This window comes from Arachis ipaensis, chromosome B2, assembly GCF_059453495.1.
Source record: "Arachis ipaensis isolate K30076 ecotype BB chromosome B2, ASM5945349v1, whole genome shotgun sequence".
In the NCBI taxonomy this organism is placed as follows: Eukaryota; Viridiplantae; Streptophyta; class Magnoliopsida; order Fabales; family Fabaceae; genus Arachis; species Arachis ipaensis.
This window is the reverse complement of record NC_142437.1, coordinates 14,405,234-14,425,624: the sequence shown is the minus strand read 5'-3', so window position 1 is coordinate 14,425,624 and position 20,391 is coordinate 14,405,234. Positions and strand designations below refer to the sequence as shown.

Here is a 20,391-nt window from a genome sequence, read left to right as displayed (position 1 = left end):
ATTTGATTTTAATGGTTAAGGATCTTTTGCATTTAGTGAGAGGTTTTTGATTCAACATCTACTTAAAACATATTTTTATTTAAGTATATAACATAAACATATATAGAGTGCGGGTTGGTCGGGTAGAGTTGAGACTCAATCCGCACCCTACCCGACTCGCACGAGAACCCTACCCGCACCTTATCCTACCCGCTGCGGATCGGGTTGGCAACCCTACCCGATTGGATGGGGTCGGGTTGAGTACCCGCGGGTAGGGTACATATTGCCACCCCTAAAGACAAGGGATGCCCACATTAAAATAAATAAATAAATAAACAAAAAATAAATATCAGCATTAATTGGTTTATTTAGTCTGTTCTTGGTCGATTCAAACCATATGTGTTGCTGGTATGTAATGGTAAGAGCCACTGCGACCCATATTTCCTTTTCCCATAACAGGCCCAGCAGTAAAGAATGAACATTGACAGCATTGCAACAAGGGGAATGGCCCATCTGTTACAATCACCCAAAATTATTACTATGCAATAACAATATAAATGCCAATATTGCACATTAATTTTCAGAACTTTAGTAATATAAATGACTAGGTGAACATGGTTGAAAGGCTTGTTTTGGTGAGTTTTTATAAAATAATTTTTTTAAGTAATTTTTTAATTTTTTTAAAATAAAAATAATTTTATATTTAAATATTTCATATAAAAATATCTTTTTATTTAATAATTATATTTGAATATAATAATATACAAATATTTATTTATTATATTAAAAAAAATATTTTAAAAAAAATATAAATTATAGCTTTTAAAAAAGATATTTTTTATTTTTTAGCATTTTTATTTTTACTATTACAATTTTATCAAACACACTAAAAATAAAAATAAATTATTAAATTTTTTTAAACAACTTAATGGCACCTAAATATTCAAAAAAAGCAATGATACATGAAGTCATATTTATGGATTTGGGTTAACAATAACACCACTTTTAAAATGAGAGTGAGAATCATTGCTAATACTATTTCAGCTTAGATATAGGTTCATGTATTATCATTATATTAAATAATGTTACATATCATTTCGGCTTAAATTGTCAAGTAGATGCACATGAAAAGTTTTTGATACAGAGGTTTATGTTGTGCTAAAGTTTGATCTCTATTTAAAAAAATCGTGAAGCAACAAAGATCAAAATTTAAACTATTTGTTCATTTAAGTTTCGACTTCTTATATAATATTTTCTTGTATCTAGACCTAGTAATCCTAGTAATCCTAAAATCAACAGAATTTTAGTTGGAATTAATTAAGAAATGTTTAAATTACCTGTCAAGATCCAAAATTGGGCTATAAACAAGAGTTTCCCAAGTTGCAACTATAAAATTCCAAACTGGATTATAGTAAAGAGATTCTTCTGACCAAAACATTCTTGTGTAGGTCTGCAGAAATATAAAGAGCATCCATGCTCCAATTTCAATCAAAATGAATCTTGTGATAAAACGACCAATCACTACCATGACCAATGATAAGGTCACCAACCAATTGAAAATCTTCTTGTTGTATTCTTTTATAAACAGAGCACGTGACTTCCCCAACATCTGCATTTCCATTTGTTGCACCAAACTCATTAAGCATTTGAACCATTTACTTCATAGAAATATTGTAACAATTCAGGTTTTGATACTAAACAAGTCTAATATGGACCAAGTACCAAAGCTTAAAGGGTCTATTCATGTATTTTAAATAATGTGATGCAATATTTATTGTGCTGTTTCAAACCTTCATCATCCGTTGCTTGTAGTTTGTCTTTGCAGGTCCTAGACATTCATGTCCGAAACTATGATTGCACTGTTGGAAACCCGCATCGAATTTTGCCATAGAAGGAAGCCTAAGAACTTGAAGCTGATCCATAATATCCTCACATCTGGTGTAAACTGCCTCACAGGACTTTGAAGATAGATATTCGTTTTGCAAAATAATGTTTTTGTACACCTGCATCAAATTTTGCAAGCAAATATAGGATATAGATCATCAAAGTGTCAACATCATCAAATCATCAAATAAATGATAATCACTAAATATAGATGCATGACATGCTATTTCTAATATAATTTCAGTTGCTAATTGAATTCCCTGTATACCAATGACATTTTGAAAATCTACATCAAGTATTAAAAAGTTACCTTCTCCACTTCTGCATCAAGCTGCCTGAATGATTTCTTAGCATGGCGACGACCAAAACACTGCTTTTCAAAGACTTTAATGACTTCACCTTTAGATTTATCATGTGCCTCTTCAAGAGATTCTTCTGGAAGCGGGAGATTCAATGTTGCCATCTTTTCACCATATAACTTGAGACATTTCTCAAGAACACCCTTGTTGAAAACCTCCACAAGAGACCCTGTTGATGGAATTTCTCCTTTGTTCAATGCTTCAAGCATCTAAATTTGAAATGACAAAAACCAAAATGGTTTAACAGTTATACCATATGAGATCACAGTTAAAGGCCTTATTTTAATTGTCCAATCACTAGCCTCAATCTACCGATATTAGATAGCGCTAAGCATATTCACTATAAGAGCAGGGAAGATTTAGTTTCCGGTATAGGATCGTTGACAGAACAATGTTTCAAGAATAACTTGCAACACTTTGTCGAAAACCTACTCCCCCAAAGAGAAAGTAAAAGCCAAGTACCTGATCCATGAAGGACACAAATTCTGTCCCATTTAGAGTCTTTCCCTGTATAATCTTTGGACGAATTATGCTGGCGACAAGCTCCTTTAATTGCTTCCTTCTCTCAACATATGATTGATCGAGTTCAGCATCCTTCATATCACACAGCTTTATCCGATCAAGATGTGGCTGTTTAAGGTCCAGTTTCAATGACCAATTAGATAAAGAACACTATCTACAAACAATGTGGACATACATAATACAATTCCAGATAGAGAAACAATTTTAAAACCTGTGGTAAGCTAAATGCAGTGCTGTTGTCACCCATAATAGCCAATGAGTCTCGAATCTGATTGACCTGATGAAGTTAACTTCTGAGGTAAATATTCAGTCCTGGGATAATAATATTTTGCTAGTAACTAGAATTAGAATTAAATTCCAGGAAAGAAAATACCTTATCAATATTTTTATCCCCTGCAATTAAATAGTTGAAAAATTCTTTCGTCACACATTTGCTTTAGACAACATAGAAAATTGTACTGCAGAAAAATTTTAGTTAAAGCTGATAGCAACAATACTGCATATCTAACCATCAATGTTGGGAACATGCCAAAGAGCTTCGTTCACCATTTCCTGCACTGATTTCCCTTCTGAGACAATTAAGCAAAGTATCAGTATCCAAAATCCAATAGGGTTCACAGGATAGTCAACAAGGACTACTAGACCTGAAGGGTAGACAACAAAACAAAGCTCCATTTTCATTATGTCCTAAAGTTCAATTAATGGAATGAGAGTGACAAGAACTGAAAATTAACCACCTCGTCATAGAGACTCTGATACATATCAAGGACTAAATCTCCAATAAGCCTAAGTTAGTATATGAAGGCTTATGAATGAACGAATATTATATATCTAGAAACCTCAATGGCAGTTACAAAAGCATGTGATTCCTAGAATTTAACAGACACCTTGCTGATATATGAACTAAAGCAAGCAAAGTGTTTATGACTTACGGAGAAAATCACGTTGGATAAGCCACAAAAGTTTAGCAGGTTGAAATGCAACATCTCGGCCCTACCAAACATCCAAATATTCAGACCAAAATTCAAGAGAGAAAAATATTAGATCAATGGTGATATTACTAATGCCTTTGGATTACCTTTACTCTGTTACACAGCAGTTGCAAATTCAGCATATGCATACAAATCAAGCAGACAAGTTAATAACCATAATTTATCCCACAAAAGAGAAAGAGCTTGACAATGTCAGATAAAAAATTCATCAGGTTGCGAACCTCCCATAAAATTCTTCAGCTAGCTCAACCGCAAAAGAGAGCCGAGAGATGTCAGCTTCGCGTATCTGAATACATAAAGATTAAACACATCGTTCATGCAACACCAACAAACACAAAAATGACAAAATATGTAATGATGACTATAACTAACCGTCTCAGGGAGATTGTAAATAAGCACAGAACTCATAATAGTTGCCAGAGCGAAAATCCTGGAAAAGCAACAAGCAGAAAAGCTCAAGTGAAAAAGTTTTATGATTAAACACATGCAAAGAAAGATAATAGAGGGTTAGTATCAATTACCGATCATCGTATACGTTGGACTTGCCAAGACTTTCAAAACCTTCTGTATCAAGGTAAAAAACTGAAGTTCTTACTCCATCAATGTCCAACTCTATAGGCGTTCCCCAAACCCATATTCCTGTATGGTATCATTCAGAAGAGAAATTAGATTAAATCATAGAAGATAAACCCTAAATCCTAAACCTTAATCTCCATCTACCTTTTGTCTTGGTGTCACGCATGTGCCCAACACCAAACCCTAAAAAAAACATATTAATTCAAATCAGTTGATCAGAAAATGGAAAACATAAAACCAATATCAATGTGAGTGAATTCTTGCAGCCATGAGAAATTCATGCACCTTCATAACAAGAAAGAGAGAGAAGTTGATTAAGCAAGAAAGATTTTCCAGAGCGATATGGCCCAATCACCTGGTTCATACAGCGATTTTCAAAGTTACATGAGGTTTAATCTTAACATGAGGTAGAATAAATACTAGGATTCAAAGTTACAAAGAATACATGCTTTAACTATAACATACTGCCACAGATGCAATCGGATTCGTTATTCTCTTGATAGACTCCAATCCTTCACTTGAAATCCGAAGCTTTGTATGAGTAGGATCAGGTTCAACAATTGGAAAGCTGTGAACACAGAAATTGAAACCAAATATCAGCATGGCACTTCATAACAAGCAGAAAAATCTTGCTCATTCAACAGATTCTCAGTCCAAAAATGGAAATGGAGCTCTAATAATAATAAAAACATTCACATGGCTTTGTTATATGCAAAATTTTCACCATTGATCCCTAGCTTGGATCCTACACAAATCTAACACTAACCAAATATGCATATCAACCATATATAGCTACTAGAAATCTGATGAAAGTACAGGGAAACAATTCATTGCAATATGCAATTCATACAAATATTACTTTAGAGGATTCAGTACGCTATGATGAGATCAATGTAAGTTAACTATGGCAAATGATGTTTGCATTACTTTTTATGCACACTTCTCTTGTGCACGTTCCTTTTTTTTTTTGTGACATGACAAAATGTTTATCTTCCCGTCACTTTTAATACCCCAAAAAAAAAAAAAAAACCATATAAGAGACTGAGATATACACAAAACTATATAGCATTTGTCATTCTTATTCAAATTATGAACTAAACCCTAAACCCTAGCGTATGCCATTTAACTTTCTAAATTCTAAGCATTAACCACACATCACCACCAGTAACTAACAAACAGAATTTAATTACAGGTACACCTAATCAAAACAAATTAATAATAATAGAGCACAATTTTGATATACAATTGGTGACTTACGGTTGGTGAAAATTGAGGATGCCGAAAGAAGGGGAGAAAAAAAGTAGGAGGAGAAGAGAGGGAATTGGCATAATAACAGAAGAGTAGAGGGAGCAATATGCAAAATTAGAGAATGGTAAAGCAAAAGGGAGAAATGGAGAAGAAGTAGTAGTTGAAGGAGCCATGAGCATGAGAGATGAAATAGGAAATGTACGTTAAGAATAACAGAAAACACGGGAAGAGAAGGAAGGAAGACGTGGCGATGAGGCTAACCGTTTTCTGTTTTCTGTTTCGTTGGTTAGTTAAGTTCTGAAGTTTGAGTTTTCATTCTCTGTGTTGCGGCTCATCACATTCACATTGCACCAATTCACCAAATATTTCATAACTCAAACATCATTACTAACCACGCAACAAGTTTGTCATAGCTTGGGGTGCAGGTAAGTTATAAATAAGTCGTTTGGGAAGTTCTTCATTAAAATTGCTCCAAAGACATCACTCAATTATAGTGGGTTTGATCGATATTAAATTCATCTAGACTTTTTTTTTTTTTTCAACAAAATATATTGTCAGACTCGCGAAATCTAATCTAGTTGTCTTTGTGCTTAGCATGGAACCTTGGCTTCATGCACATTTTGGTAGAGCCTAACAAACTCAATTACATGTCGAAGTGTTATAAGAGTTCAAATCTGAACTACAGATACTCATAGTTAATTGACTTAAATCAGTGAGTTAGCACGTTAGGGTAGTGTTTGTTTTTTTTTTTTTTTGAAACAAAGGAGCTCAACACGGTGGAGCACAACAAACACTAATCGCAAATTAACCATAACCACCTAGTAGCTTACTGAACAAAACAAATCCCTTTGTCATCTTCGGCATAGCCATCAACAACAAAAGGGATTTTTACATCTCCACTCTTGGTAGCTAAGAAAAGACATGTCAAATATATCTTCTACGCCTGGTTCTTTATTGTGAAAAATTCTGTTGTTCCTTTCCATTCAGACATTCCAAACTACCGCAAAGTAGCACATGAACCATTTATTGCGCTCTTCCTTACTACCGCTTGCACCTGTCCAACTTAGAAAATATTCCTTCCCAGTACCGGAAAAGAACCATTTCATGTCGAAATAAGCTAACCAAGCGCACCAAACTTGCCAAGTAAAATCACATCCAAGAAATAGATGATAAATATTTTCAACTTCCTTTTTACACATAGCACACTTTGTTTTCAGAGAAGAAAACTAAAACTAAGGGTGCATTTGGTTTATATTTATATTTTTTATTTTTATTTTTAATATTTTCTATTTTTTAGATTTTGTGAAAGAAAAAAAAATAAGAAGTGAAAACAAAAAATAAGATTTTATTATTTTTACTGTTTTCACTTTTTTTTTCACAAAATTCAAAAAACAGAAAATATTAAAAATAAAATTATTTTGTTAGATGACCAACTTTTTACGATTAACATTAGTCAATTTTTTTAAAATTATTTTTTCTCTTAAATTTAGATCCTTAATCATAAACTTTTAATTCTAAATCCTGCATTCTAAATTTAAATTCTAAAAGTAGTTAATATTTGCTAACTAAAAGTTAGTTTCTTATATTTTTTGTTAAGAAATGATAAGATGTTCATAAAGTGATTTCACTTCTTAATAAAACTATGAAAGAATAAAAAAAAATGAAAAATATTGTATTTTATATTTTTTGATTGATTGAATTATAAATTATGAAAGTAAAATTATATATATATATATATATATATAGAGGGTATTAGCCTATAAAAAATAAAAATAAGATAAGATAATAATAAAAAACTAAAATTGTAACTGAATTTATGTATTCTAAAGTAAAAGTGGAAGAATGGTTTAATACTTCTTAATATACCTTATTTGTACCTGTGGAATAAGCAAACAATATTGCAACTCGCTGCAATTTGTTTCTTTGCTTTACCTTCACACAACTTATTAATGTTGAGACTTTTTTTATATGAGAAGAGAATACCCTTTTCAATCGACCTACTAAATTTAAGATGAGCTTCAAACTTGCAAATTCAGTAGATGCTTATATTGGTATTTAAATATCACTTATTAAAAGAGTTTTTACGAATAATTAAAAAAAAAAACTCAAAGTCAAAGTTCATATGAAATAAGTATCAAATTTTTACTATTTATACGAATTTTGGTATATATTTGTACCAATATGTATATATACAAACTTTGACACTTTTAGGACTTATAAATTTTTTTACATAAGATGATGCGGTTCAAATTCAATATCTAATGCATATTATTCTATTTTTTTTTTGTTAACAAAAGGACCAAGGCCCAAAACACAAGAAAACTACAAGCAACTAGCTCCTCTGGCCCTAGAGACCCCAACAACATCACTTAACAGAAGGTACCTGACCAAAAAAAAAAAAAAAACAGAAGGTGATACAATTCCCCCTTTTCTCTCAAAAAGTTTTTATAATGCTTATTATTCAAAGCTGTTATAAAATAACGGCCTTTGAAACTTCTCTTTTTTTTTTTTTCTCCTACGGTATGCTCTAATTTTATATTAAAAACTAAGGTAAAAGCTCAGGTGCAGTCGACTTCACGTGAAGTTGATAGGTGAAGACCGTTAAATGATTTGACTGATTTGACTAAATTTTCATCTAACAGCTCTCAGCTATAAACTTCACGTGAAGTCGACTGCTGAGTTTCTACCAAAAACTAATTCATTACGGAGGAGAACTCTATTTAATAGATAGTTCGAACTTTTGAGGCTTATCTATTTTTAGAATTGAGAATTCCATTTATGAACCCAATACCTAAATTGGGCTAAAATGAATGGCCTACTCTTATAACATTTTTTTAAGAGTCTTATAACATGTTCTTGACCAAAACAAAATCTCTTATACCATGTTCATGCAGTTCCTTATTTGGATGAAATGTTTAAAGTCTTTTACCGTAGATAATAAGATAGATGGTGATCTAATACCCAAAAAAAAGAAAAGATAGATGGTGATCTACAACTTAAATAAGTTTTTTATTTTTATAAAATAATTTTTAACCTTATAAAAAAAACTTTAAATTTCGGTCGCATAAAAATTTAAAAAAGTCTGTATTTCAGTTTATGTTAATTTACTCCATTAAGTATTGTCGTGGTATGTTAAATATTGACATGGTAGGTTAAATGTTCATGTATGACAAATTTAAATGCTTATGTGACACGTGACATAACAAGTTTAAATGCTATTTTGACCAAATGTGATATATTGATACATCAATATTTAACATACCATGTCAATAGACACAAATAAATAAATAAATAAATAAATAAAACACCATGTCAATAATACTTAAGGAAGCAAACGGACAATTTATGCATAAAATATTTGGATTCTAAAATTATCGAAATATAACTTTTTCAGTTTAGATATGAAAATACAATTTTTTATAAAATTATATAAATCCCAAAACTCCATGAGCGGTTTATGTGTATTCTGAAATTGTGGGATTCCTCCTGCGGTTTATATAATTTTGTAAAAAGTTGTATTTTCGTATCCAAACTGCAAAAGTTGTATTTCAGTCATTTTGGAACCCAAATATTTTATTTTCGTAAATTGTCCGAACAAACTAATGACATAATTTAAAATAGAGTAAAATATTAAAATAGTATCCAAAAATTTGTACCACTAACAAAAAAAATCTCAAAAGATTTAAAAACACAACAAAAAGAATTAGATATTAAATATATATTTTAAAAAATGACTTTAAAGATAAAGTGTGACGCAAATTTTTACAATTATTATTGAAAAATAAGATTTTTTATCCTTAAAATTTTTATAATTTTTTATCAAGTGATTTTTTTTTAAATTTTTATTGTGACTGACCATATTTTTTTTGAAAAATTAAAAGAAAAATCTATACATTAATTTTTTTTAATATTTTTTGTATCTTTTAAATATTTATTCAAATATTGCCACAAAAATTAAAATTTAATAGATAAACCGTTTGCTAAATATAAAAGCTTTTTTGTTACTTACAAAAATAATATTTATTAATTTTTTTTTGTCATATTTTCAAATCATTAACGAATTGTTTTGTTGATAACATCTTTCGGATACTAAATTAGTCGTTAATCCTTTAAAATACAAAATTTTTAAATTTTATTGGACTAAAATTTAAAATAATAATCAAAACAAAAACTAGAAAAGTATTTTATAACAGTCAAAAACTTAATTAACACTATTTAGAATTTTTGTTTATCATATTTAATGCAAATTCAGTACAATCTTATAAAAGAAATTTGTTGACATTTAGTACAATCTTATCACTGAAGGAGAATGAGACTGTGACCCTCCAAAACATCTTCAAATTAAAGCTTGAGAGTGGCCCTGACGTTTTTCTTGTTAGAAAAATTTCAACCTAATTGTCTATTTTAGCTTTGCATCAATGTGAATTGACACCTTTCCAATCACATAAAAGGAATAAAATAAAATAAACAGTAAACTACTAAAAATGATATCTGAAATTTTACTTTACTGGCAAAAAGGATTTTAAAAAAATACTAATGACAAATTTAAAAAATTTAAAAACACAATAAAAAATTATATATTAAAAAAATTTTAAAAATCAGATTTTGCTATACATTTTTATAATTATTATTAAAAAAATAAAATTTTTTAATCTTAAAATTTAATAAATGTTATAGTGTCATAAACTCATAATAAATGTTGATTTTACTAAATTAGACATTAAGAAATAGACATATCTAAATACAATCATATCAAAATATATTGGTCTCTACTCAATTATATAAAAGTGACATTTATTTTGAGTAAAATATATATATGTCTTGTACTATATCTTATCTTACATCTTATGTTGAAACCATTTTCCATTACTTAAGCGGTAAAAACAAAAGGTCACCAAGATAGACAAAACAAACTTGTTCGTGTTTTATTTTGTGTTTGTAGAGAGACATTAATCTTGTCAATATTGATTCTAAAGATAAAGTGATCTATGTCTAATTATTACTTTTAAACTTGACAAAAAAATTCCAAATTAAAATAAGACTAGTGTAATTTAAAAAAAAAAAATAAATAAAAGACCACCTTCTCTCTAGAATAAATTTCAGTGGAGATGTTAAAAGGCAACTATTTTGGGGTGGCAAAATGAGAGATTGGAGCTAGCTACCAAAAATTGCACCGCCTATTTTACAATATTTATCACTTTTGAAATAAATACTTTTTACAATGTAATATCTCTAAATGTAAATTAATCTGTGACCTTATAATTCAGTTTTTATTATACAATATGAGTTATAATTCAATTTTATTTACTTTTATTCTAAGTTTGTAATTGATAAATTTAATAACTATTATTTTGATATAATGACAATCTGCAATTTTTATATTTCAAAAAGAACAAACATGATAAATTCTATTTCATGTCTAATATTCTATATTTATAGAATTATTATATGCCTTTTAAATATTTACTGACTTGAGTGTCGAAATACCTTTTGTAGGTATTCACCTGCTGTGTTTTTCGATATCTGAATTATTCTTACTCTATTAAAAAAAATACATATTACAACAACGCAAGAGACAAGCTATACTTCGAAAATTTATCCACATAAGAACATAAATTATACTCAGCTATACAATATTATGAATATTTTAGAATGTTACAACAACAATATTGTATAGAAGATATTGATATATAAAAATATTATATATAATATACACACCAAAAATTTAATAATATATATTTGTATGCATTTACATAAGTAAATAATTTTTGGTGTATTTATAACATTATTAGTATATATTGTTTTTGTTGTGCTTAATTAATATTTATTGACACAAATTAAAATATGTAAATAAAATTAGGGGTGAACGCGGATCGGATTGGATATGGTCAAATTTTTTATTCGCACTAAAATTATTAGATCAGATTGTATTCAATATCCGCAGTTTTTAAATTTAGATCCGATCTGATCCACATCTTTACGAATCGAATCGGATCAGATATCGGATATATCCGCAAAACATAGAAATATTTTTAAAAGTTTATTTTTATTAAAAAATATCAATAAAATTCATTTTTTCTATTCTTTTAAATATGTTTACTCTTAAAATAATATTAAACATATTTTTCTTAAATAATAAATTAAAATAATACAACATATATAATAATGAGTAGTTAAAATAAGACATAAAAAGAATATTTACTTTTTATTTTTGCAGATATGCGCATACCTACACAAAATCTGCAATTCGATCTCATTAGTGTGCGAATTGGATCCGATTCGATAACCTTGCGGACCGGTCCATATCCGCAATTTTCGGATCAGATTCGAATAAATACCGCAGACATCCAGATCGAATTCTATCCATAAACACCCCTAAATAAAATAAAATATAAATATGTTATGTTTGGTTGTGTACTTGTGTATAAGTATAGGTAAATTGCACCGACACAAGCTCATAATTGCAGTTTCCCTTAGCCACACTCATCTCAAGAGCTTTGAAATTCTCAACTCACGAGAAAGAAAAGAATCCTTCCCCTTCTTTCATCTCTTTAATATTTATTATTTACTTTTTTCATTTTCTTGAGCCTACTTCTTTCCTTTATTTACATGTTAATCCTTTTCCTTTTTCAAAACTTTTTAACATAGATTGCAACAAGAACTTGGTCCCTCTGCTACTATACGAGTACTCAATAATCAGATTGGGTCTATGGTCCCCAATCTATATATATTGGCATACTTAATTAGTGCATGCAGATATGTAATAAATTGCAGATATAATTAATATTGGGAAAAAAAACATAGACATATGTTATCTGAACATAAAAAAGTATCCATTATAATATACTTGTATAAATTTATATATATTTTATATATTTTTAATTAAATAATTAACTATGAAAATAATCAATAAATATTTTATGATAAAATAATAAAATTTATTACAATTAAATAATCAAACTTTTTATAAATATCAAATTCAGTTACTACTATATTTTTTACATTTTTATTCATATTTTTATTATAAATATAAATACTGAGCTATTCTGTATTTATATACAGAGAGCAAGATTAGATAATATTGCGTGCAGTCTTAATTTTTTCAATTTGTTATACTTACATTTTTTTTTCCTAAAGGGGATATGTGTTATTAGATATAAGGGATTAACTATTATTATATAACCTAAACTTTAGGAAAAGTCAAGGTACACGCTCCATGATTTTTGTTTTTCATGAAGGGATTGAAATAAAAACACTCAACCCATTAAAATGTTTTAATTTGTAGAAGCATTTTAATGAATTAAGTGTTTTAATTAAAATATTTTTGTTTTTTTTTTAATTTATGTGAAATTTTATTTAACTATTATTTATTATTTATTCTTTTTATTTCTCTCTCTCTTAATTTATTTTCTTTTTTGAAATTTTACGAATAAAACTACTTCATGGAATAAGATATTTTTATTACATAGAATACATAAGAATGTCTCTACCCATAATCAATCTCATCATAGGAGTAAATGTCTTCATCAAACCAAGTTTTAAATTTATAAATTAATAAATATTTTGTGTAGAAAATGATATCAAACAAGCAGTGTAATATACTCTAACAATATCACCTGGCATTCTCTCGTCAAAATTACTCAAAAGTGTTTGATTCTTTTCTTGTTTTATGATTGAAGGAACTTTGAATTTTGGAGATATTTGCAATATTAATATATATTGTACACAATAAAAAATTAGTTCCTAATCAACTACTATATATGTATAAAAATACATATTTAATGTTTTATAAAAAAAATTATACTAATGTAAATATATTTAATTATTCATCCATTATAAATTTAATTATTCTAAGATACCATATTTAGTTATTTTAGTAATTTATTGTTTTATTAAAAAATTATATAAATTAATATATATAATATATAATTAATTTAATAACTAATTTTTAATATACATATAATATTTTTGTAATATATTATATGCACTCTACTTTATAGTCTTTTGGAATGGGAACAAAGTAACACACACATATATGCAAGACTGAAAATCTAAGCATGAATGAATACAAAAAAAAATGTTAAAGTGAAGCAAGAGAATGGTAACAATAATAATAAAGTTAAAAAAGGTTTAGACAAAATCATTGACTTGTGCATCAAGGACCTTGCCCTTAGCTTTGGCCTTTAGAAAAGGTGAAAAGAACGAACTAGGGAACAAGTTTCAAATGGGATCTTCACAACACAAAAAAAAGAACCTGATAGCTTTAAGAAAAGCCATATCTTACATTAATAACACGCCAAAGGATTGGATAAAACCAATTTCTGTTCAACACAATCTGATTATTATTTCTTTATTTATTTTTGAGTTTGATTTTAATATATTAATAATATAAAAAAATGATAATGGTTTAATTATATTTATTTTTTTATAATTATATATACAGTTAATATTAAAAATAATTATTTTTCCTGATATGATATTATATAAAATTATTGTATATATCGATAATGTATTAAAATTAAAACTTTTATTTATTTAATTTTATATTGATAAAAATAAACGTCAAAATCAATCCTTATTTTGTTTTGTTTAGATTACTTTTCTATTTCATGAAACATGTGACTTTATTATTGAATGAAATTAAATTAATTTAGAACTAAATATATACTTGAATCTTGAATCTATCTCACCACGTTTTTGGCTCGTCTTTTTATGTCTCATATACGATGATTCTCCATATCAATATCTAACCCATATGAAAATCAAGTAATAAAAAGCTTGATTCAAAGGAAAAATAAAAAATATGGCATTTAGTTAGTGTGGCTAATTTTTTTTATATGACACCAACTTTGGTGTAATGCTGGGTTATGAAACTATGGAAAATTTATAAAATTGGTGTGACGGCATTCAGGTGAAGGGAAGTAATCGGATGGTCCAATTTATTACAGCTAAAAGGGAACACAAATTGGACCGTTCGATTTGTGGTTCATGAAGGACAGTGCATGAAAATCGGAACCTAGACCGGTCTATTCCGATGATGAGACCGCACAAGGCAACAAAATCCGGTGCAAACCGGTAAAATTTGGAGTGGACTGGTTAAAATCGGTCAAATTCGGTAAAGTTAACAAAATACTTATTGTTCCTATTTCATATTATTTTAGAATAGCTAGATATTTTTAAAATGTTAGTGAAATTTTTTTATTATGTTTTATTTTTTATTTACATAGGACCGGGTCAATCGGTTCAACCAATGATCCACTGGTTGAACCAGTGACCCAGTGATCTGATCGGTTCGGTTTTGACAACTAGGTTTTCTATTGTTATGTGATTATTAGTTTATTAGATTTGAAGGATTACCATGTGTTCATAACACGCAGCGGAAGAAAAGAAAGTAATCCTTAAAGATCTATTTTGTGCTTAAAATTTATTCCAATAATAAATAATATATAGATCAGATCTAAATACCTGTGTGTACGCTAGTAAAACTACTTATTCCCAACAAGATTATTAGTTCTGACAACTATAAATTTTGTGATATGATTGCAGCAGAGCTTCCCGTTATGCCAGATGGTAAATTTACTATGGGAATGGAATTCAGTTCTAGGGAGGCAGTAATTAAGGCGATGAAAGATTATACAATCTGTAGAGGTGTAGATTATCGGGTGCATGAGTCAGAACCGACGACATTCTATGCTAAATGCACCCAGTATGGCGCAGGATGTGATTGGCTGATCAGGGTGAGCAAAATGTCCAAAAAGTTCTGTTGGGAGATAAGGAGGTACAATGGTAGTCACACATGTACTAGGGCCACCATTTTTCAAGATCATTCAAAGCTAGATTCTAACACAGTTGCAGAAGCAATAAAGCCATTGGTAGAAGTTGACCCGTCTATAAAAGTGAAATCAGTGATTGCGGAAGTACAGGCAAAGTTTAACTACATTATAAGTTATCGCAAAGCATGGTTGGCAAAACAGAAGGCAGTGGAGTCAATTTTCAGAGGTTGGAAAGCTTCCTACGAAGCCTTGCCGATATGGTTTGAGGCCATGTGTCACAAGGAGCCATCCGCAGTCGTTCATTCTGAAACAATGCCTGTGTATCAGGGAGATGACTTGGTTCCTAATATTCGTGTACTACACCGAGTCTTCTGGAGTTATTACCCTTGTATTAGAGCATTCAGACATTGCAAGCCAATAGTGCAGGTAGACGGAACTCATTTGTATGGAAAATACAAGGGTTGTTTGTTGGTTGCAGTCTTACAGGATGGCAACAAGAACATCGTACCTATTGCATTTGCGATAGTTGAGGGAGAGACATCTGAGGCTTGGCACTTTTTTCTTAGTAACTTGCGACAGCATGTTGTGACACGTGATGGTGTGTGCCTTATCTCCGATCGGCACGATTCCATTAGGTCAGCTATTGCTCGTAGTAACGGAGCTTGGTCTCCTCCCAAAGCATTCCACATGTTCTGCATCAGACATATAGAGTCCAATTTTTTGAGGAAGTTCAAGGCTCTGCATCTGCAGAAGCTTATCGTCAACATCGGTATGATAGTTACGATTACATTTACTCTTGAACTCAGTTATTATGATGAACGTTGTTTATAGTGGGTCTTTTTTTATTGATAGGATACTCGCGAACAGTTCGCAAGTACGAGACGCATTATCAGCGTTTACGCAAGCGGGGTAAGGCTTATACCAACTGGTTGGATCGGATTCCACGTGAGCAGTAAGCTTTAGCATTTGATGGGGGATATCGATGGGGTCATATGACCACCAATCTAGTGGAATGCATCAACTCGGACATCTCGGTACTGAAAGGGGCTCGCAATCTTCCAGTCACTGCACTTGTTAAGGCAACGTTTTATAGGCTTAATAAATTGTTCACCCAAAAAAGAGCCGAGGCTGAGGCTCAAATTAATGCAGGACACTTATTCTCTGAGCTTGTAACCTCCAAACTGCATGAAAATCAGCGGGCAGCAGGTAACATCCAAGTTAGTTGCTTTGACCGACAGAATGAGGTATTTGAAGTGCGTGAGTGTCCCAGTGGTGTGGAGTATGCAGTGGACCTCCGTCGACAACGGTGTGACTGTGGTGAATTTCAAGTTGACCGGCTTCCGTGTTGACATGTGTTTGCTTGTTGTGCAAACCAGCGGCCGATTCTCACGCTCCCAGTTACGCCACCGACATCGGACAATTCGATAATTTACATTTATCAATACAATTTAAAATACACTATTTCAAAGCATTTAGTAATTAAATTTACCTATTTGCAATCGGAAAGATTTGAGGATTGCCAAGAATCGGCGCAATAAATGGTAGACAGATCCAAGCCCAGGTAAGCAAAAGTGTCAGCGGACCATCAATCTCTTTACAGTCGACACGAGTTGTCCTACACAACGCTCTATACAGGTGTGCCAGGCATGCCGATCCCCAACTGAACTGTATGATCCTGGCAAAGTTACGGAGTAACGGCAGAAACTTCCAGTGCACCCCTGCCCCAGACTTATCTCCAAACACGATGGTCCCAAACAATAGCATTATGTGGCACTTCACGTACCTCTGAATCTGAATATCATCAACCAACACTAAACGATCTTTCAATCCTCGAAACCACGTCAACTTGATGAAACTTCCCCTACAGTCTACCTTCCTAGGTGCAACACCAAACTGATCTAAGCATTCACCCTCTAATGCCTTATAACTATTGAGTGTCGGTCCTGTAACTGGCAGACCATTCGTCGAAGACCAAGAATTAACGCCACGTCCTCCAACGTCACGGCACACTCACCAACCGGAAAAGGAAATGTGTGGGTCTCAGGGCGCCATCTCTCGATCAGAGCATTAATCAATGCCAACTGACATTGGACAATTTCAATCTGTGAAACATGATAAAAGCCGGTGTCCCGTAAATACCCCTCCACTATTGGATTGTACCGATCCAGCGGCATGTAGTGGTCACATTGCAACATTCTAGAATCCTAAACACAAACATAATATTAATTAATTAACAAATAAAATTTAACAGAATAAAATTTTCATTATCAAATAACCAATAAAACATATCCACAATCAATAAAAATAAAAATAATAACAATACTTTATATAAATAACTATTATAATATACTAATACTCAAATAACTATTCTATTCTATTCTAACAACATACATATAATAATAAATCAATCATTAGTCCTTTATTAAATATTTATATTAAACTTATAACAAAAATAATTAATTCAATAATTTTTAATTCATAATATTTATTTTACTATCGTACGAACGAAAGCTTAATAATAAACATTATTACTAAAAAAAAATTATTTATTACTAACAATTAATACTAATTAACTTATTTATTATCACACATAGAACAATCTTAATATTAGTACTATATTCTAATAATAATTAAACCATCAGACGCGTAGTAGTAATAACAATTATTATTATTATTATTACAATAAATTCATTAATAACAATTAATATTAATGATTTTATTTATCATATCTCCATTTTTAATAACAGTATTATTATTATTGTTGCAATTATTCTATTAATAACAATAGTTAATTTATTATCATAATGTACCATAATCCTTCCTTCTAAACAATATTATTACACTAATCTTTAATTTCTAACATTTGCATTATAATTTATTATTACAAATCTCTAAAATTATTTTAATTAAATTAAAATATTTAAAAATTATTACTACACTAATTTCTAACATTATCATTATAATAAACTACTAATCTCTAACATTATAATTATTATTTTAATTAAAATAAATTTTTTTGAAATAAAAACTTACATAGTTAGGATGATCAAGATAATTAACAATGTAGAGCTCCGAACGATTGATATATTTTATTCTTCTTCTTCTAGGCATTGCTAAAAATGAGTGGTCTAATTTTTTTTTTTCAAAGTTTCATCAATGGAGGAGAAAGAATGAATGAAGCTGGTGATGGGGTTGAAGGAGAGGAAGATTCGTATTGCTGGTTCGAAAGTGAAAGGGCATGGGGGCATTGATTCAAATTGGGAGTGTATACATTCTAGTGGGGGCTCATCAACCTGCATGCGCGACACGTGGATGGGGGCACAAATCGGACGGTCTGATTTGTGTACCTTCCCAGCCCCTGATCGGACCGTCCGATTACTGGCGTCAAATCGGACCGTCCGATTTTTTCATCGCAGCCGTCACATCTGCGTGAAGCACCATGGATGTCCATAACCGTGTCATACTCCATCTTCTCCCCAATATATAAAATAAAAAAGTGTAGTTAGTGTTCGTGTTGCGCGTCTGTGGGTCTATATATATAAATTTAATTTTGATGCATTATCAGGGTAAAGTAGTTTATATACATCGATTTAATAATGCGATATTATATCAATAAAAATAATTATATTTTATATTCATTGCATAAATAATTATATAAAAAGATAAATATAATTACACAATTCTATAAAATAATTTATATTGTTAGTATATTAAAATTAAATTCATATATATAGGTAAATATTTATTTTTTGTTTTCTTTATATACAAATCTTTTATAATATAGTAACACATAAATGTATTACATATCTAAGATATTAGACACCAAAAAAATATATTTAGAATATTTTTAAAAATAATGTTAAAATATAAATATTAGACATGAAATATATATTTTTTGTCACAAGGAAAAAGTATATAATTTTTTTAATTTGGGATCAATTTTTTTAACTAAAATAGTTGATAAAATAAAAAATATTTTAATCACTCTTAAATTAATATATATATATATATATATATTTCAAATTATAAATTTAATGTTTTTACCTTAAAAGAAAGGCCAAAAAAAATTTTAAATGAAACTTTTTTTAGAGTTATGCGCTAAAATAGGATTGGACAGTATTATATGTAGATATGAGATTTGGGGCTTCTCGCACTAAGAAAAAATATTTTGAGTTTTTTTATGTATTAAAAAAAATCTCGCATATAGCGAGAAGAATGTTTTAGAGTAATTATTCAAATCAGTCTCCGAAAATTTTAAAAGTCGACATTTTAATTTCCAAAAAAAAATTAATACACATATCAATTTTCATAGTTCTTTTCTACCGGCTAAAACAGTCCTTAGACCAGTTTTTTTGTTTGTCGCTATCAAAAAAAGCTAAAGTAACACGCTCAGTGTCCAACGTGTTCGGTATGATATACACGTGTTGTGGAAGACAAATTAGTCCCTGTCCGTGTCATCAAAACGACAATGGTTACGACGGTTGTGGACCAAACGGTGCGTTTCCTAGGAAGCATTTGTATGAGAGGTAGCATCTTCTTTGTCAAAGCTTTTGAAATCCTAGTTTATGAACAACTTGATTCTATTGGACACAGGTTGAGCAATAATGACACCAAGCAAAGGAAATTCGTCTTTTTCAAATTACCTTGGAGAGAGACACAATGGTAGCTATAGTTGTAGCAGCATCAGACACGGTGGCCTCAATAGCTTAGACAAAGTTAAAATTCCAATGGAAAACACCCAAAATACCTATGCGATTTGTATGTAATAATCTCCATTTCAAAAACTCATAAAAATTGGGATAGACTGTTTTTTAGATGCCCACTTTATAAAGTAAGCAATTGTAGGGTTTCTAGTAATTTAAGATTTATAAGCATTGTGTAAAATAATGTGTTTGAGGTTATGAATAGAAAAAGTTTTCTTATTGCATGTTTTTTGTATGGGTTGACCAAATTGTTTACATCAATCTAAAGAATAATGGTGCTATGGATAATGTTGTCATGGGTGGTAGTGAGGTTGTTACTAATATTTCATCCACAGGTGCTGCCGACAATGTTGGA

The 20,391-nt window shown here is 30.1% G+C and overlaps 1 protein-coding gene and 1 pseudogene across 2 annotated transcripts; one reads left to right on the top strand and one right to left on the bottom strand.

Annotated features, from left to right (window-relative positions):
• Window positions 1-25: 25 nt before the first annotated feature.
• On the bottom strand, window positions 26-5,798 carry LOC107628178 (uncharacterized; annotated as a pseudogene). The gene is made up of 16 exons (XR_015905205.1): window positions 5,570-5,798; window positions 4,778-4,880; window positions 4,598-4,667; window positions 4,457-4,495; window positions 4,258-4,375; window positions 4,109-4,166; window positions 3,823-4,022; window positions 3,677-3,737; window positions 3,254-3,313; window positions 3,118-3,137; window positions 2,956-3,021; window positions 2,685-2,852; window positions 2,174-2,431; window positions 1,770-1,982; window positions 1,317-1,588; window positions 26-492 (listed from the first exon to the last, which is right to left on the bottom strand). The product of XR_015905205.1 is annotated as an uncharacterized LOC107628178 (transcript).
• Window positions 5,799-15,096: 9,298 nt separating this feature from the next.
• Window positions 15,097-16,761, top strand: LOC107626824 (uncharacterized). The gene is made up of 3 exons (XM_016329720.1): window positions 15,097-16,102; window positions 16,186-16,285; window positions 16,530-16,761. The coding sequence occupies exons 1-3, from the start codon at window positions 15,097-15,099 to the stop codon at window positions 16,759-16,761; spliced, it is 1,338 nt and encodes a 445-aa protein (XP_016185206.1).
• The last annotated feature ends 3,630 nt before the right edge of the window (window positions 16,762-20,391 follow it).

Excerpts from the sequence above, each read along its gene's own strand:
- LOC107626824 (XM_016329720.1), top strand. The coding sequence starts at position 15,097 with ATGATTGCAGCAGAGCTTCCCGTTATGCCAGATGGTAAATTTACTATG. Across the intron at positions 16,103-16,185 it reads GAAGCTTATCGTCAACATCG|GATACTCGCGAACAGTTCGC; the intron begins GTATGATAGTTA and ends TTTTATTGATAG. Across the intron at positions 16,286-16,529 it reads GATCGGATTCCACGTGAGCA|CGGGCAGCAGGTAACATCCA; the intron begins GTAAGCTTTAGC and ends CATGAAAATCAG.